Source organism: Catharus ustulatus, chromosome 15, assembly GCF_009819885.2.
Source record: "Catharus ustulatus isolate bCatUst1 chromosome 15, bCatUst1.pri.v2, whole genome shotgun sequence".
Lineage (NCBI taxonomy): Eukaryota > Metazoa > Chordata > Aves > Passeriformes > Turdidae > Catharus > Catharus ustulatus.
Genome location: NC_046235.1, coordinates 1,726,076 through 1,750,630, shown reverse-complemented (window position 1 = coordinate 1,750,630; position 24,555 = coordinate 1,726,076). Strand labels below are relative to the sequence as shown.

Below are 24,555 nucleotides of genomic sequence, written 5' to 3'. Positions count from 1 at the left end.
CTGCACCCCTCACCGCTCCTCCTGCAGTGACCAAACCCTCCAGAGTACAAATAAACCTTTATTTCTCCCTGCTGGTGGCAGGGACAGGTACAAAGAGCCTCGCTGAGGAGGGGCTGCCCTCCATCGCCAGGACGACATGCCAGGCACACACGGCCAGCCCTGCTCCTGCTGCTCCCCCTTTCCCCCCAAAACAGTGGTGTGCAAGAAGGGAAGGGGGATGGCTTGGGTTGTCCTGGCACTGCCCTGCAGGCCCCAGTGCTGGAGAGGGGACACGCTGGCACCCTGTACCCCCCTGCCTGGCATGGTGCCGTGCTGCCAAAAACATGCGGGCACCATGTTCCTGCTTTGTTTTCCCCTTCGCTTGTGTCCCTCGGTGCTGGGCTCGATGACAGATGTGCCACCCATGAGCAAGAGCTCAGGTGGCAGCAGTCCCAGCCCTCCCAAGAGGAGCTACCACGGCCCAACATCCTGCTCACCACTTGTCCCTTTGGTTCCCCATCCCACCTGGCTCCGGGATGAGGAGGAGGAGGAGGGTGGGGGGTTCCACCATGTGGGAGTGTGGGGTACCCATCATCTCTGCCTGCTGGGGTTCCCATCATCGCTGCCACCGGGCACGACTTGACCCCCAGGTCGGTGGCCACCCCTTTGGCACAGCGGGTCACGTCACCGGCTGGCCCGGCCCCGGGGGTTGGCCATCGCTCTTCCTGAGGATGACACTGCTCAGCTCCTGGATCAGTTTGTCACTGATGGGTGAGGGAGCCTGCAAGCTCCTCTTCCTGGGCAGCTCCAGGGAGCTCTCTGCCGTGGGCTGCTCCCGGGGTGCCTGCCTGCTCCCAGTCCCTCCCAGCACCACGGAAGGCTCCACGTTCCTCTCCAGGGAGGAAGTTTTTGGTGGGTGCAAGCCCCGGGGTTGGAGCTTTGTTGCTTTCCAGGTTCAAGCCCTTTCCAGGGACACGGCTTTGGTGACAGAGGAGCCTTGCACCCTGTGGGCCGGGCTGGCAGGCAGTGAGGAGCGCAGGGCAGTGCCTGAGGGCTGCTCAGGGAACGGGAATGGCTTCTTGGACCTGTCCACGGGGGGCACGGCCGCCAGCTCTGCCAGCAGGCCCTGCCCCAGGTCCAGCGCTGCCAGCTCGGGGAAGTTCCCCACTTCCTCGTAGACAGGATCAATGTCTGCCTCCTTCTCCTGCTGCTCCTCCAGGGAGTCCTGGTGGATCTTCATGGGCTGGGGAGGACAGGGGGCAGGTGAAGGGTGCTGCCCACATGGCTCAGCTGTACCCCGCTGTCCCCCCTCACCCTGCCCCCTGCACTGCCTGGGGTTCCCTGTCCCTCACCATGGGGCCGGCACCTCCAGCAGGTCCCTGGGCTCAGGCACTGCTGCCCTTTGTTCCCCATGGCTGAGGAAGGGGAGTTTTGGTGCCTGGGCATGGTCTGTGCCACCAGCTCAGCAGCCCTTGGCAGAGGATTCTGGGGTGGGTGGGCAGGGTGGATGTCATGCAGAACACAAATCCAGGTGAGGAGAGGTCCAGCCCAGTGGCCTTTTTTGGAAATAACCTCATGACAAGGCACACCTAAACCTCTTCCCTCACATTCCTTCCATTGATACCCTATGGGCAACGTGTGCCCAGCAGGAGAGGCTCTGGGAACTGGGCTGGACTAGCCTTGCCCACACTGGGACCACACAGGAATCCACATCCCCAGGCAGGGAACACGGAGAGCAGTGGGCACCCCGTTGTCTGCCACACCAGCTGGGCACATGGGACGCTGCAGGTGAGCCCTGGCACAGTGCAAAGCCAGCAGCAGATGCTCCACGTGTGCAGTACTTACAAAGAACATGGACAAAGTCCTTCGCGTGTGCAGGCGGCGCTAGAAACAGAGGAGACGGACAGGGGTGAGCACAGGGAAAGCGAGGAGCGAGGCCACGGGGGCCTGGGCAGGCAGGGGAGGGGCAGAGGGTGCAGGAGCCTGCAGGCACGGAGAGCTGCCACAGACACGGGCACGGACACGAGCATGGCACACACAGCACCCATGGGTGCCTCTCCAGGGCGGGCACAGGGTCTTGGGACGGGTACAAGGACCAGGATGGGTGCAGGAGCACTCTTTACCAGAGTCTGGTTGGCAGAGAGCATGGTGGCATCAGTGCTGTCCCCGTGCAGGGGCACCAGCGGCATGGTCCCGAATTTCTGCTTGGCGAGGTCGGAGGAGGAGCGTCGGCGCAGGACCACGGGGCGCAGGTCATCGTGCTGTGCACAGGGACAGGGTGGAGACACGGGTCATGCCCTGCCAGCCCCATGCCAGCTCCACCCAGCTGGGTGGCACGACCAGCCTGCACCCACCTGAGCCTTGAGGATGCTGGTGGTCCAGTCCCAGAGCTCAGCCTGCCCTGAGCACACCAGGTACCTGCAGAGCAAATAGTGGAGAAGCTGCCAGGGAGTGGGGACAGTGGGGCCGTGTCCCCTTGTCACCTTGTCACTTTGTCTGTGAGCCTGGGGCTCTCAGGTTCATCTACAGCCCGTGGTGTAAATCTCTGAAAATCTCTGCATGCCCAAATTGCTGCTTTAGGGCAAGCTGGGAGCTTTTTGGGCACCCAGCACCACCCAGGGTGCTGGTGTGGGTGGGAGGCAGGGACATGGGTGGCCACGGGACACCGCCATCCTGTGCCAGGGACAATGTGGCCCCTCCACTCTCTCAAGTGCCCCAGCTCTGTGCTGACCCCAGGGCTCCTGGCTGTCCCACTCCCACTAAAACTGGGGACACATCAGCCCCAGGACGGCAGGGGAAGGTACTCACAGCTGCTGCTTGTCCAGGGTCAGTGTGAAACCCCACCTGGAAAGGAACACAAGGCTCTAGGGCAGCACTGCCAGGCTCACACACAGCCTGGGGTCTGTGGGCAGCGGGGCAGGGCGCTGAGCTCGCCCCAAGGGCACAGGCTTTGGGTCCAGGCGGAGCCTGGGTAGTCAGCAGCTGGGTTTGGGTGCCAGGAGCAGGGACTGAGGGGTGGATATCTGGCTGGGAAGGTCCCACTTACTGAGCTGGTGGCTTCAGTTTCTTCCTAATGCCCATGTAAACCTTGGCTGCGTCCAGGGGCCACTCACGCTCTGGCTTGGCACTCTGGCAAAGGACATCCAGTGGGTCAGCCCGGCTTGGTGCCAGCCCCTCTGCCAGAAGCACAGCCACTCTGTGCCGCTGCTGTCCCCGGGCTCCTCCTCCCAGCCTCTCCTCCCACCCCGGGCTCAGATCCATCCCACAGCATCCCCCATACCCTCTTCTCCTTGAGCAGCAGCAGCCTCCTGTCGCGGATGACGAAGTAACGCTCCTGGAACTTGTTCCCCAGCAGCTTGGGGGGCTCCTCGCGGCATTTCAGCAGCCCGCACTTGGGGGTCTCACGCTTGGCACCTGCCCAGTGTGGGGACACGGGGGTCAGGGGGGCTGGCAGGGTGGGACTGCAGGGTGGGAAGTGAAGGGAAGCTCAGGCAGGGCTGTCTCCCTCTGGGGACACCCCGAGGGACCGTGTCCCCCTCTGTGCTCGCCTTACCTGTGAAGAGACAGCTGCCCTCGCCGATGGGCACCTTCCTGATCAGCAGGTACGCGGCGCTGGGCTCCGGGAGCTTGCACCACTGCAGGGCCTGCTCCAGCACCTTCTCCTTGGGGTGCAGGGGCCGCTCTGGGGACACAGGGACACTCTCACCACTGTGTCCCCTTCCCTGTGCCAGTTCCTGTCCCCTCTGCCACCCCCAGTACCTCACACAGAATTCACAGAATGACCAGGTTGGAAGAGACCTTTGAGATCATCCAGTCCAACATCTCAGCTAAACCGAGTGCCACATCCAGTCTTTTTTTAAACACACCCAGAGATGGTGACTCCACCACCTCCTCAGGCAGACCATTGCAGTAGGTTATCACTCTTTCTGTAAAAATTTTTTTCCTAATATCCAACCTAATTTCCCCTGGCACAGCTCGAGACTCTGTGTTCTTTGGTTCTGTCAGTGCTGCCTGGAGAAGGAGACCAACCCCAGCTGAGCACAGCCACCTTTCAGGGAGTTGTAAGAGTGACAAGGTCACCCCCTGAGTCTCCTTTTCTTCAGGCTAAACAACCCCAGCTCCCTCAGTTGTTCCTCACAAGGTTTGTGTTCCAGGCCCCTCCCCAGCCTTGTTGCCTCCTCTGGACGTGCTCAAGCATCTCAAGGTCCTTCCTAAACTGAGGGGCTCACACAGCACTCAAGGTGTTCTCAAGTCCTGATCCAGGCCAGGACTCATTTGCCTTCTTGGCCACCAGGGCACACTGGCTCATGTCACCTCCCCCTGGCCATGCCAGGAGCATCCCCCTGTGCCATCCCTGCCGTGCTCACCCAGCTCCCCGTTCTCCAGCGCCTCGAAGGTCAGCCAGATGTCCAGGCTGGCAGCCACGTTGCGCATCTCCAGCACCTGGTTGGTCAGTTCCTCTGCGGTCATCGTGGGGGACACCTGGGGCCAGACACACAGGGGGTGCAGGATGAGCCTCCTGGAACCCTGAAACCTGGGAGTTCTGAACTTTCTGTGCTTTCTGGTTCTGACCCTCAAAAGAGCACTGCTTGTGACTTGAGGCCTTGGAGAAGGATTCCAAAACTTGAGTGGTGGAGTTAAAATCACTGGTGTGTGGTTTGAATAGAAGTGTGAATAGAATAGAAGTGATTTCACATGGGGAAGGGTTTGGAATTTGGGGTTTTGGAATGTAGTAATAGGTATGGGACAAGATGGAGGTTCTTGGCTCTTCTTCTTCCTTCTTCTTGGTTTTAAGCAGTAGTTTTTGGTTGGGTGGAAAGCACTGCAGTGAGGGTCATGGGTGTTTGGTCATTGGGTCAAAAGTGTAAATAATACAGATGTTAGTTTTTAATTGAATAGTTAACAAGCAAGAGACAGCTCCATTTTGTCATTTTTAGCTTATTAGCTGCAAGTGCTGTGACACTCACTATACTATAGATAAAAATTAATAAACAACTGAATCCAAACACAAAACTCCATCTCTTGTGCTTCAATCCCAACTATGACAAAAGGCAAAAGGAAAAAGGAATAATAGCACCCTCTTCACTTGCTCTAGCACAGCCCTGCTGTGGGACTCACCTTCAGGGTGACGCAGCAGTCGGGCACCTTCTGCTCCAGGTACACCTCGATGATGAGGTCCCCTGCCTGGGAGAGCTGCAGGGAGAGCACTGGTGTGATGTTGCTGTGGGTGCTGAGCACATCCCACCTTCCCAGGGGTGCAGATGGTGTCCTGGGAAGCTGGGGCTGCAGGAGTCTCAAGGTGATGGGCACAGAGGAGATAATAGAGGGAACATCTTTTCCCAAATGTGGATATGGGGACCCAGGGTGGGCATGGGAGTGTCCCCAGCCCAGGGGTCCCTGATGTGGGGCCCACAAGCACATTCCCAGTACCTGAGTGTCCTTCCAGGTGGTGATCAGGCTGTTCTCCAGATCCATCTGGGACACCTGATCCTCATCAATCTGCCAGAGGAAGGGTGCACAGGGTCAGTGTGGAGCGGGATCTGGCTTGGGGACACAGGAGGGACACAGGGCCAGGCAGAGGTGTAGGGGGATCCAGGGGGGTCTGGATCAGAGCCAGCACAGCGAGGGCTGCAGGCCCTGCTTACATTGAAGATGCTGACGTAGTTGTCGATGAGATCTTCCATCACCTTGACCTCGTGCTCCCCTTTGCCATCTGTCTGGAAGAGGCTGGGTGCGAAGAGCAGCGACAGGTTCTTGGTGCTCATCTGGTTGAGGTCTGCACATTTCTGCACCCTGGCATGAGGAGCACAGAGGTGAGGGGCTGGTCCTGCTCAGGGTGAGGTTTCAGCCCCAGCCACCCTCCTGTGCCTCGTACAAACAGCCTGGACGTCCCCTCAGCAGTGGGAGCTTCAAACTGGGCAGTTCCAGTTTGGAGAGCTTCCCTCTGCCATCAAACTGGACAACGGCTCTGCCTCAAACTCTGACTCAGGGATGGCAATTGAGTGTTTTCTGGATGGCATTTACATCCTACAGGGTGGTGTCCCCTAGCCCCAAACCTCCCGTTGCTCCCCCTTGCTGCAGGATGATTTGGGAACGTTCAAGGTGTCCCAGACACATTCCAGCACCAGCTGTGTGGGTGGAGCATGGGGACATCTCTTAGAGAGAGGATCCAGCATTCCCAGACCCCACAGTGCTGGAGCAGGGCCCCACTGACCTGTAGAGGTGCCCAATGAGCGCAGCCAGGGTCTTGTGGTTGAGACGAGGCAGGCGCTGGATGAGCTCCTTGTACCGCTCCAAGCGCTGTGGCTTCGAGGAGATTTCTGGAGGCAGGAAAACCAGACCCTGGCTGAAGCCAGCAGATCCAGAGGTGACACCGCACCAAGGACCCATCCAGGGAACCCAGAGTGGAGCAGTGCGGATGATACAAATCCCCCCAAACTCTCAACACCAGGCCCCTGGAATGTGCTGTAAAAGATAAGGTCTCCTGGCTACCTAGAAGGACAAATGTTTAAGGAATTCAGTCCCTCTCTTATCACTTTGGAAGATAATTGGTTAGAAATCAGCTTTTGTAATTGGTTAGTTTATCCACAGAACTTCGACTTAGATTGGATGCTGTTTTTCTATACAACTTTCTATTGGTTATAATTTAGATCCTCTTTGAATCCCTAAATATGACTGTGCCCCCTTTGTCTAATGGGATCTTTGCTGGACTTCCTTCACAAAAGAAATAAAGATCTTGTGGAACCATCCTGCAAGGCCCAAGTCTTTCTCTGCCGACTACCAGAAGAACCAGAGACCAGCAGTTCACAGAGCAGGGCTGTGGGAAAGAGATACCTGCAGCCTCCTTCCACTGCGGGTGCAGCTCCAGGGTGAAGATGGGATCTTCCAGCTCCCGGAAGAACCTCTTGAGCACATCAGTGACGTCCTCGATGAAGTTGTCGCTGATGCGCAGCTTGACGTTGCGCGCGTCCCGCCGGAACTCCTCCATCAGTACCTTGATCCGGGACTTGGCTCCGTTCTTGCGGTAAATCCCCTCGTGCCGCAGCCCTGGGACAGAGACACGGGGTCACAGGGGCTGGATCCTGCTCGGAGGATCCCTCACAGAGCTGGTGGCCCCACAGCAGCACGTCCCGCCTGGATTGGCCATCCCGAGGTGCTGGAGGGAGCTGGGGTGTGCTGGGCTCACCGTACTGGGTGATGAAGGCGATGCAGGAGTCCACGATGATGGGGATGTCCCCCCGGCTCAGCTGCTGGTCCCTCAGAGCATTGCCCCTGCCCCCTGCTGACGCCTGGATGTCACTGTACCACGCCGCCGAGTCCGCCCGCGACAAGCCCTGCAGGTAAAATGTCCTGAGAACAACAAAAGGGCAGAAAAGAGGGAATGAGGGTTGTCACAAGGGCGGGTTGTCCCCTCCTGCCTGTGACAGGGAGAGAGGGCCAGCCAGGCTGAGTCAACCCACCCCACCCCACCCCACCCCACCAGGATTTGGGGATAATTTAAGATCTGGTTCAAATGAAGCTTTAGATACTGGCAGCCCCCACTTTTCCTGCAACTCGGCATCTCAGCACCTGCAGGCAGCTCTGGAACCTCTGCTGGAATCCCCCCCAAAATCCACCCCAAAAGTCCCCCCAAAAAATCCACCCCAAAAATCCCAAAATTCACCCAAAAAATCCCTAAATTCACCCCAAAAATACACCCAGGAACCCCAAAACCCACCCCAGAAATTCAGCAAAAAAATCCCCAAATTCACCCCAAAATTCATCCAGGAACCCCAAAATCGACCCCAAAAATCCCCAAATTCAACCCAAAATCCACCCCAAAAATCCCCAAATTCGCTCAGGAGGGAAGGAATGACCCCAGCTAGGGTTAGATGTAGCAGCACCTCCAACAGTGAAAACCAGCCCCAAACAAAGAGGAAAACAGTAAATGCACAATTTCCCCCTGCTCATTCTGCCACAGGGAGCGAGGGCCAGCCAGGCTGAGGTGGGGCCACCAAAACAGCCCTGCAAGCCCCTCAGTCACAGCCCTGCTGTCCCAGTCACTTCTCCATCAGGGATTTGGGATCAGCGTCGGCCCATCCAGAAGCGCCTTCGCTTGGCTCTTTCCCCATCACCCCCACAGCCAGGACTCACCTCCCCATCTCCACCAGCACCAGCAGCTCCTTCTTCTCCGGGGTGTCCGTGGCAGGAACCAGACCTGTGTTGGGGTGAAGCTGAGCAGTCAGAACCACGCGGTGCCAGCTGTAAGGGTCGGTCCCAAATTTCCCTGATCTGCCTCACGACCATCGAAATGACTGGAGACCCTGAGACTCTGAACCCTGAGACCCTGAGACCCCAGAACTTGCTTAGGACAGGAGTTACAGTAATTTCACAATTATAAGCCGTACCTAATTGTAAGCCGCACTTTTGTTGGCAGCGAAGTAATCAATTTGTAACAATCACGCGATCACGGGTTTTACTGGCAGGTGCTCAATTCATGAGCTCTGCTTGGCACTGTGGTTCGCACTTCCAGGTTGGGAAATTTCTGAATTCTGTTCATATATTGGCTGCTCCTGAGTGTAAGCTGCACTTCCAGGTTGGGACCAATATTTTAGTCAAAATGATGCGGGTTATAATCGTGAAATTACTGTGCTTGTGGATGATACAATTCCTCCAAAGCCATCTTCCCCTGGAACTTACTATAATAGATAAGGTCTCCTAGATACCAAGGCTGAGCCAAATTCCTTAAGAATTTGGTCACTCTCTAACACCTTGGAAGATAATTGGTTAGAAATTAGTTTGTGTAATTGGTGACTTCACCTTTAGAACTTTTGATTTAGATTGGATGCTGTTCTTTGTATAAACCTTTTTATTGGCTGCAGTTTCAATCCCCCTTGAACCTGTAAATATGACTGTCTCTCCTTTGTCTCTGAGAGAATCCTGCTTGACCACCCTTGGCATGAAATAAAGATTCTTGTGGAATGCATCAAGCAAGGCTCCGGTCTTTCTCTGCTGGCTGATGTGGGGTCCTGAGAGATGGCTGATGGATATCAGCACTCTCAGGTCCTGGTAAAACAACTACCAGGGACAAAAGGAAAGCTTACAGTTACTGGCCTGGCCGAGGTGGATGCTTGCCAAGGGACTGTTTGTAGGTGTGCCTGGTGCTTTGCCATGGTACCCTGCTCTGGAGCAGAGTGCTGGTCACAGCATCCTGTTCCTGCACCTGATTTTTGAAGCCACAGGCCTCTGAACACAATAGTCCATAAATCTCCCCACCTTTTGGCCAGAGGCCACTCGCCTTGGATAAGAACTATAAAATGATTACTTTCTGAAGAGACTTTTTGAGATTTCTTTCTCCCACAGATGGAAGACGCGTTCATTGGCAGGACAACTCGAGGACATCATCCCATCTGTTGGTAGCCATTCCCCCATCCTTTCTCTCTCTCCCTCTCCCCTTTTACTTTGTCTCCCTTTTCTGTCTCTCCTCTATCATAAACTAAGCTGTTGGCACTCAATAAAGTGCATTGTTGCTTGCTGCATAAGAAAACCTGAGTCCCGTGCAGTTTGTCTTTTGCACCCTGGGGTCGAAGGAACCATCACGACTCCCGCTCAGGTTGGGGCGGATCGTGTGACACCAGCCCCGGGCTGTGACACTCACTGAGCTCCTGCAGCCGCCGCAGGTTGATGCTGTCTTCGGCCCCGTCCTCCTCGGCGGGGCAGATGAAGAGGTGACCTTTCTGCAGGATGAAGAAGGCCCTCTGCCAGCGCTCGGGGTTCAGCATGCACTTGTAGCGCAGCTGGCCCACGCGCTGGAACTCGTAGCCCAGCAGGCAGTGGCAGCTCACGGGGGTGAACCACTGTGGGATGGAGAAGGAGATGAGCAGGGTGAGAACAGGGCTCTGCCCCTGAGGGCTGAGCCCCATGAGGATGGGGGTGGGTCACTGGGGACGGTGGGAGCCCCTGGAAAGGGAGGAGAGAGAGGGAAGCCAGGACAGAGTCTGGGGACACACTGGATCTGGCTCACCTTGCCGATGGCACTGGCCCAGGCTTGCAGTGTTTCGGGCCCATCAGTTCCCAGCTGCTGCACCTTTTCCCCAGTGAGGAAGAGCTCAAGGGTGAAGCGAAACCTGCAGAGGATGAAGCAGCCCATGAGGGCAGCCCTGTCCCTGTCCCAGAGCCAGAGCAGGCACTGCACGAGCAGGGAGCCCAGCCCTGGTGTCTGTGTGCCCCATGCTTTCTGGGCATGGCTGGGGGTACCTCTCAGTGGGGCCAGGGCTGGTGACTGCCTGGTGGGCTCTGTTGACCCCCAGGGAGATGAGATCCCCGCTGTCAATGTGGCCCAGGGGCTCGGTGCACTTCTCAGTGTCGAAGAAGAGCAGGGCTCTCTCCAGGGAGCACCACGTGCGCTGGAAGTCTGCAGGAACGGGGCATCAGTGGCACTGGGGTGGGCACCCTCTGACTGCCCTCCCACCCTGCCCACACTCACCCTCTTTGCTCTTCCTGGCCCCTGGGAGCTTTGAGGGGGCCGTGGCCCGGTACAGGTACCCGCTGTGTGTCACTGGTTGGGTGATCTCGTTGTAGACGCCCTCGGGACCCAGGTCCTGCAGGCGGGGGCTCCCTGTGGGACACACTACTGAGGGTGGGGTGGGAGCACCAAACTGTGGGTACCAGAGGGAGATCCCACTGGTACCCACAGGTATCCCACTGATCCCTGCAGGTGCAGGCATGGGGTTCCCTGAACAGAGACTCCAGAGGAACCCACTAATCAGAGATTGCAGAGGAATCCTTAACCCTGACACCCTGAGTGTCCCCAGCCTCGGGCCGTGTTGGAGGGGCAGCAAAGAGGAATTTTCTCCACCCCAGCCAGGTGGGGCTCGTGGGTTCTCCTTACCTGAAAGGTTCCTGGGCCTTTTGCTCTCTGGTCCCCACCAAAGGTCAGCCCCTGGGGCCACCTCGCTGACGGCAGGGTCAGAGGCCAGGGCAGCCTCTGAGGAGGAGAAGAACTGCAGGACGGTCTTGAGCAGGGTTGGTCCTGCCACGGCAGTGCACAGCGCCTAGGGTGGGACAGGCACATTCAGGGACCAAGTCCTGGCTCATGGAGACCCCAGCTGCCCCCCAGGGCTGCTCCAAGGCAGCCAAACCAGTGCACGACCTCCCAAAATCTGCCTGGCACGAGGCAGTGAGCGCACACAGCCAGGCAGGAGGTGCTGGCACCTCACACCAGGAGCTCTGGGGTGGCACCCAGCACCTCGAGGTGTCCCCTACCTGGAGCACCTCCTCCTGAGTGGCGTAGTGCGGGTGGGGCAGGCGGTACCGTCCCTCCCGGTACTTGCGGGTGATGAAATCCCGTCTCTGCTCGGCGCCGCTGTCCGGGGTGATGGCCTCGGTGGTGGGGAGCCGAGCGGCCCAGAACCGGTTGGCTCGGTCATTTCCCAGCACGATGAAGAGCTGGGGGAGAGTCCCGTGGTCCCCAGGGTCAGCAGGAGGAGCAGAAGCAGACTAGGGAGACCCGAGGAGCAGCCTGGCCCCTGAGCACACCTGCCCTGAGAGTCTCACCTGCACGATTTTATTGCACCCCTGAGTGCCTCACCTGCACGATTTCACTGCACCCTGTCTCACCTACACAATTTCATTGTAGCCCTGAGTGTCTCACCTGTATTTCATCGCACCCCTGCCTCACCTGCAGGATTTCACTGCACCCCTGTCTCACCTGCATGATTTCATGGCACCCCTGAGTGTCTCACCTGCACAATTTTATTGAACCTGAGTTTCTCACCTGTACAATTTCATTGTGCTCCTATCTCACCTGTACAATTTCATTGAACCTGAGTTTCTCACCTGCACAATTTCATTGCACCCCTATCTCACCTATATTTCATTGCACCCCTGAGTTTCTCATCAGCATGATTTCATTGCACCCCTGAGTTTCTCACCTGCACGATTTCATTGGACCAGACACTGGTGTCCAGCTTCAGGCTTTGCACCTTGGAAATGTTGGAGCCCAGGCTGCGGTGCTGCCCTGCAGGGAATAGGAGAATCAGCACCCCCAGACCAGAGAACTGAACCCCAAGTTATCCCCACACCCCCAGGATGCCCCCACGCCCTCCAGGAGCTGTCCCACCTGCACACTGCTTGCAGATGACCACGCACAGGTTGATGGATGCCCAGTCTGGACTCTGAGCCCAGCAGTCAGCGCAGTATTTGTTGGCTTTGTTGGACCAGATCTTCTCTGCCACCTCGTAGTCGTAGAGCATCTCGGCGATGGCCTCCTGCAGCGCCTCCATCCACTCCCGCTTCTCCCGCTCCGACTCTGCCACGAAGCTGGGGGCACAGCACGCCAAAACTTGTTTGGTTTGGTTTGGGGTGGATTTGGGAGGAAGATTTTGAATGGGTTTTTTTTAGGAAACAGATTTAAAGGAGAAGAAGGAAAGGGAAAGGGAAAGGGAAAGGGAAAGGGAAAGGGAAAGGGAAAGGGAAAGGGAAAGGGAAAGGGAAAGGGAAAGGGAAAGGGAAAGGGAAAGGAAAGCTTTATCCCCTGCTTCTCCTTTAATAAACTGGGTACAATTACTAATAAACTTTTAAAAGATGTTATTGGAACTGGGATGCAGAGTAGGATGAAGAAACTATGAATTATACCTACTTGGGACAAACTTTAGTACTTTTATAAACTTTTTATAAATCATTATTACTGAGCTCAGTACAATAGTTATTTCAATTTGCATTCTTTTACTGTAGAAACTACATGTTAGGGACACTACTGGAGTTATTTTTGGATAAGAAAATAATTTAGGGACCAGAAAGGTATTAAAACTTTAAAAAAGCTTAGGGATTAAGCTTTTATCTTGAGAGACATTATGAATTTAAACAATATGGTTGCTGGCTGCTTTATCTTAATACAGAGTAATTACAACTAAAATGCAATTAGAATAGGGATTTTTAATTTTTTTTCGTTTTTTTTTCTTTTTCTTTTTCATGAGGGGATTGCAGCAAGCAGCACGTGGGCCCAGCTCCCTCCTCATCTGCTCCTCCCTCCTCATCCCCCCGGCACACCAGGATACCTGAACGTTTTGGAGGGGGTGATGAGCTCGAAGCTGCGGCTCTTGGCCTCGCGGATGGTGGAGCCACGCATCTCGATGAAGCACATGGCAATGCCCATTTTGAAGAACTGCAGGGCAGAGGGACAGCGCTGGTCAGAGTGACACCGCCCTGTGGTGTCACCAGCACCCCAAGCATCCCATCCCTGCTCCCCCTGCCACTCTCTGAGCCCCCTCTCCTCTGACATAAAGCACCTGCAAATCCATGGTGGCTTCAAACCAAGGCACGTTCTGCCCCAAACCCCTGAAATGTGGCTGTGCAGGTTCCTTTCTTTTGGGAATTCCAGTCAGGGACACCCAAATACCAACCCAAACCAGCTCCTCAGGGCTGATGCTGCTTAGTGCACAGCAGGCAAGCTGCAAGGGAAGCGATGGAAATAAAACCAGGGGTGCTGAGAAAATTCAGCAGGAAGGAAGTGAGGCATTCTGCAGTGTGGGAGGTGACAGGGACCAGCTGTCACTGCCAGCCCCCCCTGCAGCAGGTGTGTGTGATTCTGTGGCATCAATCCAGTCCTGGGATGCACTGGGATGCTTGGTGACCAAGACCAAGATGATGATAATTTGGTGGAGGTGATGATGATTTGCTGGGGCTCCACTCCTGGTCCCCATCACTGCTGCCCTGGGCAGGATCTCCAGCTTCCTGCTCTGCCATTCCCTTTTTCCTGCCCACCCCTGCTCTCCCCTTGGCACCAGCCCTGGCTCAGCTCCCTCCATCCCTCTCATCCCTGTTGGGGTCTGCTCCAGCCACGAACCTGCTCACTCTTGTACAGCCACATCTCAGGCAGGCTCAGGGCTGCAAAAACCTTGGACTTGTGGCCCTTCAGCTCCAGGGTTCCCGATTTCTGGCAGTGGGCGGTGTTGGCAGGCCGGGGCCGGGACCCCACCAGGCGCTGCTCCATCACCTTCTTCTGCAGCGTGGAGCACCACTCATTCCTCTGGGCTGGGGAGCAGGCAGGAGGGACGGGGCTGAGCCCTTCCCGACTGCCCTGGCACGGAGCAGAGCACCCAGAAGGCAGGCAGGGGATGTTCTGGGATGCTCTGGCTGGAGAAGGGAGGTAGGGATGGTTCCTTAGGAAAACCTGGCCCAGGTTTTCACTCACCCTCGTTCTCAGCACGGAAGACAAAGATCCTGTGGCTGGTGATGACCTGGAACTTGTTGTCCTTGGTGGAACGAGCCATTTCGATCACAGACAGTGGGATCACTCCTTTGGGATAGGGCTCCTGGAACGAACCCCAGGCAGGGTTACCCCCTTTGCCCTTCCCACAGGGCACATCCATGACCTGGTACATCCTCCACATCCCACCCAGGAGCTCCAGGCATGACCTGGCACATCCTCCACATCCCACCCAGCAGCCCCAGGCATGACCTTGCACATCCTCCACATCCCCTGGGAATGACCAGATGTCCTCTGCAGCCACCAATCCACTTGTCATGGAAATATTTCCCTGTCCCAAACTTCAGAGAGGCCCTTCTGCCCCTTTTCCTCCCTGTGGTAACTCCTCTTTCTCTGTTCTGTGCAGCATCAACCCAAGTCAACTCCTCAGAGCTGATGCTGCTCAGTGCTCAGCATCTGCTCTGCTGGTGCTTCCTCAAAGCACAGCCAGTGGGCACCAGCAGCCCTGGAGGTTCAGGAAGGGGTGGATCCATGGCTGGGACCCCATTTCCAGCAGGATCTCCCCTTTCCTGCTCCCTGCTGGCAGAGGGACCCTTGCTATCCCAGACTCCCCATGGCTGAGGCTGTGATGTGCCACCCTGGTGTGGCAGAGCACTGCTGGCTCCTTCCAGAAGGACAAGGGGAGGGCATGTGGCAGCTCCCCAGCTGGTGTCGAGGTTCAGCCTCCCCACCCTGCACCACTCTGCCCTTTGGTACCTTCTCACTGCTGAAGTACATCAAGTTCTTGCCATCGAAACGGACGTAGCGCCTCTGGAAGACATAGTTCCTGTTGGGATGGCAGAAAAACTGTTGGGAAGGGGATGATTCCCCTCAGAGATCCTTCCTGCTCCACAGGGGTCTCACAGCACAGCTGGGGTACCCAAGAGGAGCACAGTGACCAGTGCAGCCACCTCACCTTGCCCAAGGGGGTTCATCTATGGGGGTGCCCCATCCCTGGAAGTGCTCCAGGCCATTTGGACAGGGCTTGGAGCAGCCTGAAGTAGTGGAAGGTGTGTGGGGGGGAAGAAAAGTAGTCTAAAGTTTTTTTTCCTTATAGTTTCTACTAATAAAGTTTAAAGTTTAAAGTTCCTCCTAATCCTATCTCACAGGAGGAAAATTTCAAATTTTCAAAACTATTGCATTAATAGGATTTGGGGGGGCCTGTCCTTGTCCCCGTCAGGGGGTGGAATGAGATGATCTAAAGGTCTCTCCCAGCCCAAAACCTGCTGTGATTCCACACCCACGTACCCCTGTGGGGACAGCTTGTCCAGCCAGCCCCCGAGCATGGTGGGCCGGGGCTCGCACAGCGATGTGAAGCTGGCGTAGGGGGAGATGGTGAGGTCATCCAGGACCTCGTCGGGGTACAGGTGAGCTGGCAGGCTGAACGGGGAGCCCTCAGCCCGCGGCGCCTCCACGGTGGAATAGCCCTCGTTGTCATTGTGGGCGATGCGCTCAATGAGGCGGCTCCGGCTCTCCTCGTCCTCGCTGCGGCCCTCACTGCTGCACTCGCTGCTGGTCCTGTGGAAAAGGGGGTGTGAGAGAGCTGGGCAGCACAGCAGGGTCCTGGGGAATCCCACCCAGGTCCTGGCACTGCTCCTGGCCTCATTCTGTCCTGCTTGGGCCACCCAGGTATCCTAGGTTACAATGTAAAGATGTGCCCAAAAGTGTGAATTTTGTCACCAGCTGTTAAACCAGGTGGGGCAGGGATCCTCAGCTCCATGGGAGATGTAACCTGTTAATGGATCATTTGTTGAAACCAGATGGGGCAGTGATCCTTATCTATGTGGGACTATCTCCTGTTAATGGATCATTTGTAAAACCAGCTGGAGCAGTGCTCTTTGTCTTTCCACAACCCATCCTCCCTCCAGGAGATCTCTCCTGTTCATGGCCACTGAGTCCCAGTGCATGGCTGATAAAATTCCATCATCCCATTGGGAGATGCTCCAGCCAGGGGGAGGAGCCAAGCATTTCCTACCTGGATAAAATCTGAGATTTGGAACATCAGAGCAGCCTTTTCCACTGGATCGAGAGGACAAGAGCTACCAGACCTTCCTTCAACAAAACCACTTCATCTGGAGTGCTACCACCACCCTAACCAGCGGGGTGTTGGGTTGTATGCTGACTCTGCCAGTGACTTTTCTCTTGTACTATTGGATGTATTTTATTTTTCTCTTTTTTTCCTATTAAATTGTATTTCTGACTTGGAGTTTCTCCCTGGTTTTGCTTTCAAACCATTACACCAGGGATGTTGGGGTTTGCATCTTCATGAGTGCTCGTGGCCACCAGCAGCCTGAGGCTCAGCCAGCCCTATATGATGGCACAAAGGCTCCTCTGCTTTAGGGAATGTCACAAGGGCCACCACCACACATCTCCTGATCCCTGGCATCACCTCCTTCCCCTGTTCACAGGCAGCAAAAGGAAGCCAGGCAGATCCCCAATCCCATATCCTGCTCCACACCCACCCCAGCTGCTCCATCCCTCTGCCCCTCCAACATTCCTGGCCACAATATCTTTGAAAAGGTGAAACTCCTGCCACGACACCTCTTGTGTCCAGTCAGAATTCTGGAGTTCAGACTTGAACCTTTTACTTCTATATTGTTAGTTTACTGCTGTATTTAATATATATTTGAATTTTACAAATACATGCATTATACTTGTGTATAATATGTGTAATATGCTCCTGCATCCACCTCCATCCTTGGGAGCCACGCTAAACCAGGCCTGCTGAGGCTTTCCAGCCATAACAATAAAAGGAAATTATAAAAATAAACTGCTAAGCCTGCCCCTTCCCATCAACCCTCTCAGCCAGGCATTTTTCTTTCCCTGGAAAGGAAATGTGCTGGGAAATGTCTGACAGTCCCAGGAGCTCACAAGGGGCCTGCCCAGGTGCAGTGGTGATGGACACAAAAAGAGTTGTGGCAGTTGGGACACCCCAGCACCCACAGGAGAGCATCCATGCCAAGTTCCACATCCAACAAAGACGATCCAAGACTTGTCCCAGCTTCTGTCTGAGGAGCACCTGAGCAAATTGGGCATGTCCAGGGGACAGGGTCATGAGGAGAACTGAAAGGACTCTTGGCCATCACTGCTTCAGCCACAGGAGCTGGGTGACATCCTTCCCCACGTGAGCTGTGGGAATCCTCCTCAGAGATGGGGACTTTTTTGGAGAAGAATCCCCCAGAATACGAGGAAGTGTCTCCAGTGTAAGTTCATGAGAAACTTCAGAACCAGGAGTAGGACCCCAAACACCTCCCCTGATAAATTCTCCCAACACCTGGTTTTGGGCACTAGGACAGGCACCTTCTGCCATCAGATGTCCCTGATGCACATGGGACAGGAGCAAGCCCTAAATCTGCCTGGGAAGATGCTGGAGCCATCCCAGTGGGGCTGAGGAGGTGATGGAGAGGGAGAAGGGGCTATTTGGCTCCAGGAAAGACAAGAAATGGCTCTGGGTGGCTTCGAGGTCGGAGCACAAGGAAAATTGCTGTTTAATTAGGACAACAGAGCCTTGTCAGGGTGACTCATCTGGCTGGAGTCCCAGCCTGGCCTGCAGATGCTTCAGGAAGGACTGGACAGGGAATGGTGTGGCTGGAGGACTCTGTGAGTCACAGGCAGCCTCGAGTGCCAGGCTTGAGTGGGAGGCAGACCCAGCTTGGAATGGGTCAGGGCAAGAGGAAAACGGGAAAAAAAATCCATGACAGCCCCTTCCTGAGCTGTGACTTAGAGCCAGTGAAACTGTGAAGACGTGGAGGGTACAAGCAAAGCCTGATCCAGTCCCCTGAGCCCTGTGGGGTGACAGGGACACTGCTGTGCCACCTCTCTGTCCTGCTGACACCGATGGCTGCAGCAGGGCACCAGCATTTCAGGGGCTGAGCATCACAGTGTGACCACTCCTGCTGCACCCTCAGACACCCACTCCCAGTTTGCAGGGAATTTTTCATTCCTTTTCCTCTTTCTGAGGATATTTTCTTGCTGGTGAGGTGTCTCTGCCCACCCCTGACACTGCCCACACCCTAAGCCAGAGAGCAGCATGGGCCAGACACAAACAGGGGAAGAGGAGCTACCACAGTAGGAAAAGGGGCAGAAGGGCCTCTCTGAAGTTTAGGACTGGGAAATATTTCCCATGACAAGCGGATTGGTGGCTGCAGAGGACACCTGGTCATTCCCAGTGACACCAGGGTGAGGACTGAGCTGGAGAAACACAAGGGGAGGATCAGGAGGTCCCAGGGAGGCAGCAGAGCTGGGGCCAGGCTGGCCAGGATCCCACAGCTCTGCTCCAGGGAATGATGGTGGGACCGGTGGGGCTGGGTGTGGGAGGAAAACACTGCAGCAGCTGCATGGTGGAGTCTGGGAGCACAGTGCAAAAGGGTCTCAAAGATTTTTCTGTCTCCTGTTCCACTCTCCACACCCCAGGCATGCTGGTGCTGGGCTGGGGGAAAAAATCTGTGAGCTGCTGCAGCTGATGGTCACATCCTGCCTCTTCTCAGTACAAAATGCCACAGCTGGACAATTCCCTGGATCCCAACTCCCTGGAAGCCACTGGATGCAGACAGGTCAGTGGCCAGTTCCTCTCTGACCTGATTCAGAGGCTCCACAGGAGATTTCAGTATTTCTGTTTACAGCTCTGGCCACATCAGAGCTGAAGGCCACAGAGCTGCAACTCACCTCGTCCTCTCTGAGCAACACAGGAAAAGGAACCCTCCCCATCCGAAATGGGAAGAGCAGCTTTCCTTCCTCTTTCTGAGATGCTATCAGGAGTTATGGAAAGTACATTTCAAAAGCGTTTTAAAGGTGCCCCTCACAATTTCACTGCTCACCGGCACAGTGACTGAGCAGCAGACACTGAGCTGGTGCTGCTGGAGCCTTCAGGGATTGCACAGTCCCTCATCTGGAGTTTAGAGCCATCTAATTTCTGAGTAATCCCCATCCCCCATGGTGTTTCCCTGTTCCCAGAGGGCAAATCCAGGCTCCTCTGAGTGTACAGGTGCTGCCCCAGTTGTGCACTCAGAAATCTCTTGCCAAGCTCTGTCCCCTCAGAGGCCACCCACCAGCACAGCTCCTCCTCATCCCCAAACCCATCAGCTCTTCTAGAGACTGCTGACACCATCCCAGACACTCCTGATCAGCCCTGCCATGGGGAAAACTGCCATCCCCTCTCAGGCTGTCCCCAGAGGTGTCCCCTGTATCCCCTGATGCCCAGCCCAGAGATGATCCCTACCTGCAGCCTTCTCGCTCCAGCTCCAGCTCAGACACAGCCTCGTAGCTCTGCTCAGAGGAGATGCCAACAGCCTGGGAAGAGAGGATGGTCACATCTCCTGTCCCCTGTGCCCTGCCACATCTCCTGTCCCCTGTGCCCTATCACATCTCCTGTCCCCTGCCACATCTCCTGTCCCCTGTCCCCTTCACATCTCCTGTCCCCTGTGCGCTGTCCCCTTGCAGTCCCAACAGTGCAGGGGCTCAGCCTGTGACCCTCAACCCAGAACAGAATCACAGATTCTCCTCAGCTGGAAGGGACACATCCAGTCCAGCTCCAGGCTCTGCCCAGACACCCCAACAATCCCACCCTGTGCACCCCTGGAGCGCTGTCCAAACACTCCTGGGCAGCCTCAGGGCTGTGCCCATTCCCTGGGAATGCTCAGGAAGAACCTTCCCCAGGCACTGTGGCACAGCTGGTGGGATGCTGAGTGACAGCAGAGCACAGCCACCACCCCCACAGTGTCCCCTTATTAGTGGCACTATATAATCTAAAAATCTAAAGAATTGTTTTTCCCACATTCCACTTCATCCAAACAATGCTCCTCAATTTGCATTTTCTGTCCCAAGTACCAACAAGCAAAAACCTCCATCTTGTCCCATACCTATGACTATATTCTAAAATCCCAAACTCCAAACCCTTCACCATGTGATATCGCACACTTCTATTCCAACTACACACCAATGATCCATCACTCAATTTTGGAAGCCTTCTTCAAGACCTCAAGTCAAAAGCAGTGTTCTTTGGGGGGTCAGAAAGCACAGAAAGTTCAGAATTCCCAGACTTTAGGGTTCCAACATCCCCTCACCTTTGGCTCCCGGGGTGGGACCACATGGCCAAAGATGGTCTCGCTGTAGGGGCTGACGGGCGGATCATTCACCTCTGTGGGCAGACATGGGGGAGGCAAAGGCATCAGGGGTGTCTGTGGTGAGGGAGAGACCAGCCAGGACCCCCAGTCCTTGAGAGGGACCCCCTGAACCCACCTCAGTGCAGCCCAACACCCAGGGCACCTGACACAATGACATAGTGACACAGGGACACAGGGACACAGTGACACAGGGACACAGGGACACAGTGACACAGGGACACAGTGACACAGGGACACAGGGACACAGGTGGGGTCGGGCTGTGCCTGGAATGGGCCACCCCAATCCCTGAGTGAGGCAGGAGCAGGGGCAGGGCTGGGGGATGGGCGGGGGCTCTGGGTTACCCCTCTCCCCCTTCCTCGGGGACATCAGGAGTCCCTGCTGTGCCCCGGGGGCTCTCACCTGGCTTGCTGCTGGGTCTCTGTGGGATGGGGGGCAGGGCCCCGCCGGGCCAGCCAGGACTGCAGGAAAACAGGACAGGGGTTACAGCGGCCGGACTGGGATCTGTGGTGTCCGGTCTGGCAGGGCAGGAGTTGCTGGGCGCTGCTCCCGAGCCTGCTTTGTCCCCTGGAATGTGCAGCATCCCCTCCCTGCTCCCAGCGCTCTCCCTGCTCCCTTCTCTTCCCAACACCGGGACTGCCAGGCTGTGTTTTGTGGTGCTGTGGGGCATCTCCCACCCCAGCACCTCCCCACTCGGACATTTCCCTCATTCCCAGCCCCAGAACCCTCACTCAGCCACCCCCTCACCCTGGGGACCCCCAGCCCGGTTGCCAGAGGGGCAGAGAAAGGGCAGCAGCCTCTCCCTGCATCCAGAAGGAGCCATCGGGGGGCCCAGGGCTGTCCTGTCATCTCGGAGGGATCCCAGCTGCCGCATCCAGAGCTCGGGGAAGGCACGGGGAGGGTGCTGGAAGGGATTTGTCTGCACCTGGGGTGGGTCCCGGGGGTGGGGGAGCCCCGCTGGATCCTCATCTTTGCCTGTTCTGCCCTCTCTCCCCTCCCAGGGATGACAGAAAGCTTTGCCTTACTCAGACTTGTCCTCGGGCTGGGTCTGCTCCTGCGGGGACAGAGCCGGGGGCTGAGGGACACCCTCACCCCGGGGCCCATCCTGCCCTCCCGGCTCCTCCGCGGGTGCTGCCGGGCGCTCGAGTCCTTCGTAGATGATGTTGGACACCATCTCCAGGCGGGCAGAGGCTGCCCTGGGGCACGGCGAGGGCTCTCTGCGGGCTGGGGCGGGCAGGGCAGGGCTGGCTGCGGGGGGACCCTCGTGGGCACTGCCAGGGCTGGGCTCAGCCGGGCCCCGGGCTCTGAGCCGCGGGGGCACGCACGGGACGGCCGGGGGGGATCTCTCCGCTGTCTCCAGGGTCTGGCCGTGGCTCGGGGGTGGCCGTGGCTCCTCCAGAGCACTGTCCCTCCCTCTCAGCCGGGATGCGATCACACCCATGGCCACTGCTGCTCCTGGATCAGCTCCAAAATCCGTGGAGCTCTCCCCTGGCACGAACCCCTCCAGTACCACAAAGGCTGATGGTGCCCTCTCGCTGCCCGGGCTGTGTGCTGGCACCGCGGAGCGTGCCAAGGGCACGGGCACTGATCCCTGCTCCGGCTTTGAGCGAGGGAAAACCGTCCTGGGTTTGGGAACCGGCTTCAGGGCGGGAGGAGCGGGGTCCTTCTCTACCTGGCTGGGCACGGTGACACGCGGCTGTGTCCCAAAGGCGTCACTAGTCCCTCCCGGCTCTGCTCTCATGGCATCCTTGCCCTCCTGGGGGGCACCCAGCAGCTCCGTGCCTGGGGAATGGGTGTCTCCTGTTGCAGGTCTCGCCCAGGATTGACTCAGCATCCGTGTCTGCTGCGCCAGGGTGAGGATCCTCTTGCGGTGCCCGGTGGCGGTGATGCCGATCTGCTGCAGGTGGTGGCTGTCCAGCGAGGTGGCATCTCTGGCCACATGGTATCCGTGCTGCTTGAAGACATCCCGGTACCTCTCCAAGTGGATGGTGGCCAGCCAGTCTGCAATATCCGAGTCAGGGCCGCACGGCGAGCTCATGGCCCTGCGGTGCCTCAGGGACGGATGCTCAGCCCATCATCTGTGCAAGGAGGGGAGAGAGGGGCTGAGGAGGCAGCAGGAAGGGAAAGGGGGTGGGTTCAGCTGCCGTGAAGGGTGGGAGCGTGGGATGCTCCCCGAGGTGTCGGCACCTCTTGCTGCACACCCCGCTCACCTCGCAGCTCCAGCAGCCCGCATCCTGTTGTTCCCCAGCCCCAGCCTCTCCATCGCTCCCCGGAGCCGGATCCTGAGCCGAGCCCGGGCAGGGACTGAGCCCGGGGGCTCACGGGGTGGACGAGCAGATGCCGAGGGCTGGGACGTCCCGGGCTCTGCGGGGGTGTCCCGGGCAGATACCGGGGGCAGCAGCGGGGCCCCTCCCAGGGGATGAGCTCCTGGGCCGGCCAGCTCGGGGAGGGCTCTGCGGCCGGAAGGGCCAGACCATAATCTCTCTCTCTCACTGCTGGCGAGGGCATGGGAGAGGTCAGCATGACTCACGGGCAAACAGAGGGGGGACAGACTCCCACCCAGACCCCGCCGGACCCCCCAGTGGCACATGGCCACAGAGGCTCGTGTGCCACCAGGGAGGACTCGCCAGCCCCGCCGCGGACAGAGCCTGCTGAGAGCCTTTTTCCCATGAATCACGCAGCTCCGCAGAAAACCATCTGTGCTGACTGTGCTGCCACTGGGTCTTTTTCCAGTTCCTCCATTTCCCTCTATTGTTCGGCTCAGGCTTCCTTCCTGCTGCCTGCACGCTCCCACGCATCCCCTGCCCCCTCCCGCAGGAGCCGCGTCCCCAACGCGGCCGGGAGAGCCGGGCTGAGCCCCCGTGGCCAGCACGGGCACGGCCCCGCCTGCCAGCCTGGGGATGCGTGGGTTGCCACGGGGAAGTGCCCTGGGAGGCTGCGGTGTCCCGGCCAGCACGTGGGGGACGCTGTCAGAGAAGGGGAGGGACAGTCACGGCAGGGGCTGGCACACGGAGAACAGGGCAGGGGGACAGCGAGCTGCCAGGCTGGTGTGGGATCTACCCGAGGCAGGGCAGCGATGTCCCGCAGGGATGTGGGCTGCGTGTTTGAAGGGCTGTACCCACTTCTGCCCGGCAGCTTTGGGGGGAAATGGGGCGATTTTCCTCCCTTCTTCATGGCTGTAGCACCCTGAGGGATCTGCGGTGGCTCTGCTCTGCCTGGGGCTTCCCCAGAGAGGAGATGGCTGCTGAGACCCCCCCGTGCTCCATGGTGCCGGGCTGAAGCAATTTGGGGCAGTGCAGCTCCAAAAAACTACCCACCTGAACCTCACCATCCCTGTGCCTACAAACCCATGCCCAGCTGGCACGGTGAGCATGGACTGGCCCTTCCCCACCGTCCCCAAAGCTGTCCCATCCATCTCCTGCCACCGTCGCGGTTGTCCCTCACCTGTGGCGCCCCGCAGCCCCCGGGGCCGCTCCGGTGGTGGGGACAATGTCGTGTGAGCTCCGGGGCCACCCCGCTCTGGGCTCCAGGGTGATGCCAGGGCAGTCCCGTGCAGGAACTGCTGCGGGCTCCTCAGCACCCAGCCTGCACCTCCCACTGCCGGTCCCTCCTCCAGGCCAGCCCTCTGGTCCCCATCCCTGTCCCACCCTCTGTCCTGTCCCTTCCCAGGCATGACGCTGTGCTGTGTCCTGTCCCTCGGCCAGGCTCTGCCTTCCTTTGGGCTAAACTGGGGAAAACAGGCTAAAATATTCGTGTTGATGGAGGGACTTGGGAGGGCTGGCACTGGGGTTGGCTAGATGAACTTTTGGGAACATCAAAACCTGGAAATGCTGGGGATGCAGTGCCTCATCCCATTTCTGGTGCCCCGTGGGATGTGGGGTGAGCTGGGGGGCAGGATGACAGGGGTGGAAGAGGAATCCAGGGGGAATCTCTCCTGCAGGGAGCCTGAGCTTTCCCCACAGACTGTGCTTTTAACACAACTCTTCTTGCCAGAGCCCCAGCAGGGCTGGCAGTTGGTCCAGCTCAGCTGTTACCCAACCCTGAGGGTGTCAAAGGCTGATATCTCGCTGCTGATGCCGTGGCTGATAACCCCAGAGCTTGCCCCAACTCCAGCAGGTCCTCCCCCACCCCAGCAGTGCCCCCAAAATCCATTGGGGCTGGTGTGGGGGGCCCACCCTGCACAAAGTCTGTGTGCACTTCAGTGGGGAAAGGCAAGTTCTCACCACAGG

At 57.5% G+C, this 24,555-nt stretch overlaps 1 protein-coding gene across 1 annotated transcript; it reads right to left on the bottom strand.

Moving 5' to 3' along the window:
* Positions 1-40: 40 nt before the first annotated feature.
* Positions 41-23,904, bottom strand: ARAP3 (ArfGAP with RhoGAP domain, ankyrin repeat and PH domain 3). Its single transcript, XM_033073593.1, has 34 exons — positions 23,771-23,904; positions 21,352-22,404; positions 20,729-20,787; positions 20,269-20,342; positions 19,425-19,495; positions 15,455-15,724; positions 14,924-14,993; positions 14,153-14,273; positions 13,805-13,992; positions 13,017-13,123; positions 12,080-12,279; positions 11,892-11,977; positions 11,224-11,406; positions 10,850-11,012; positions 10,445-10,588; positions 10,216-10,372; positions 9,983-10,085; positions 9,617-9,815; positions 8,113-8,176; positions 7,166-7,329; positions 6,814-7,026; positions 6,194-6,299; positions 5,625-5,772; positions 5,410-5,478; positions 5,098-5,172; positions 4,347-4,461; positions 3,533-3,661; positions 3,260-3,393; positions 3,026-3,108; positions 2,788-2,823; positions 2,334-2,397; positions 2,103-2,240; positions 1,825-1,863; positions 41-1,222 (listed from the first exon to the last, which is right to left on the bottom strand). The coding sequence occupies exons 2-34, from the start codon at positions 22,362-22,364 to the stop codon at positions 935-937; spliced, it is 5,073 nt and encodes a 1,690-aa protein (XP_032929484.1). The 5' UTR covers positions 22,365-22,404; positions 23,771-23,904; the 3' UTR covers positions 41-934.
* Between the last annotated feature and the right edge of the window lie 651 nt (positions 23,905-24,555).

Bases quoted from the DNA above. Each gene is read 5' to 3' on its own strand.
- ARAP3 (XM_033073593.1), bottom strand. From the start codon at position 22,364: ATGAGCTCGCCGTGCGGCCCTGACTCGGATATTGCAGACTGGCTGGCC. The intron at 13,124-13,804 runs GTTCGTGGCTGG...TCTGCCCTGCAG, and splicing joins GGCTGTACAAGAGTGAGCAG to TTCTTCAAAATGGGCATTGC. The intron at 6,300-6,813 runs GTATCTCTTTCC...TCCTGCCTCCAG, and splicing joins GCAGTGGAAGGAGGCTGCAG to AAATCTCCTCGAAGCCACAG.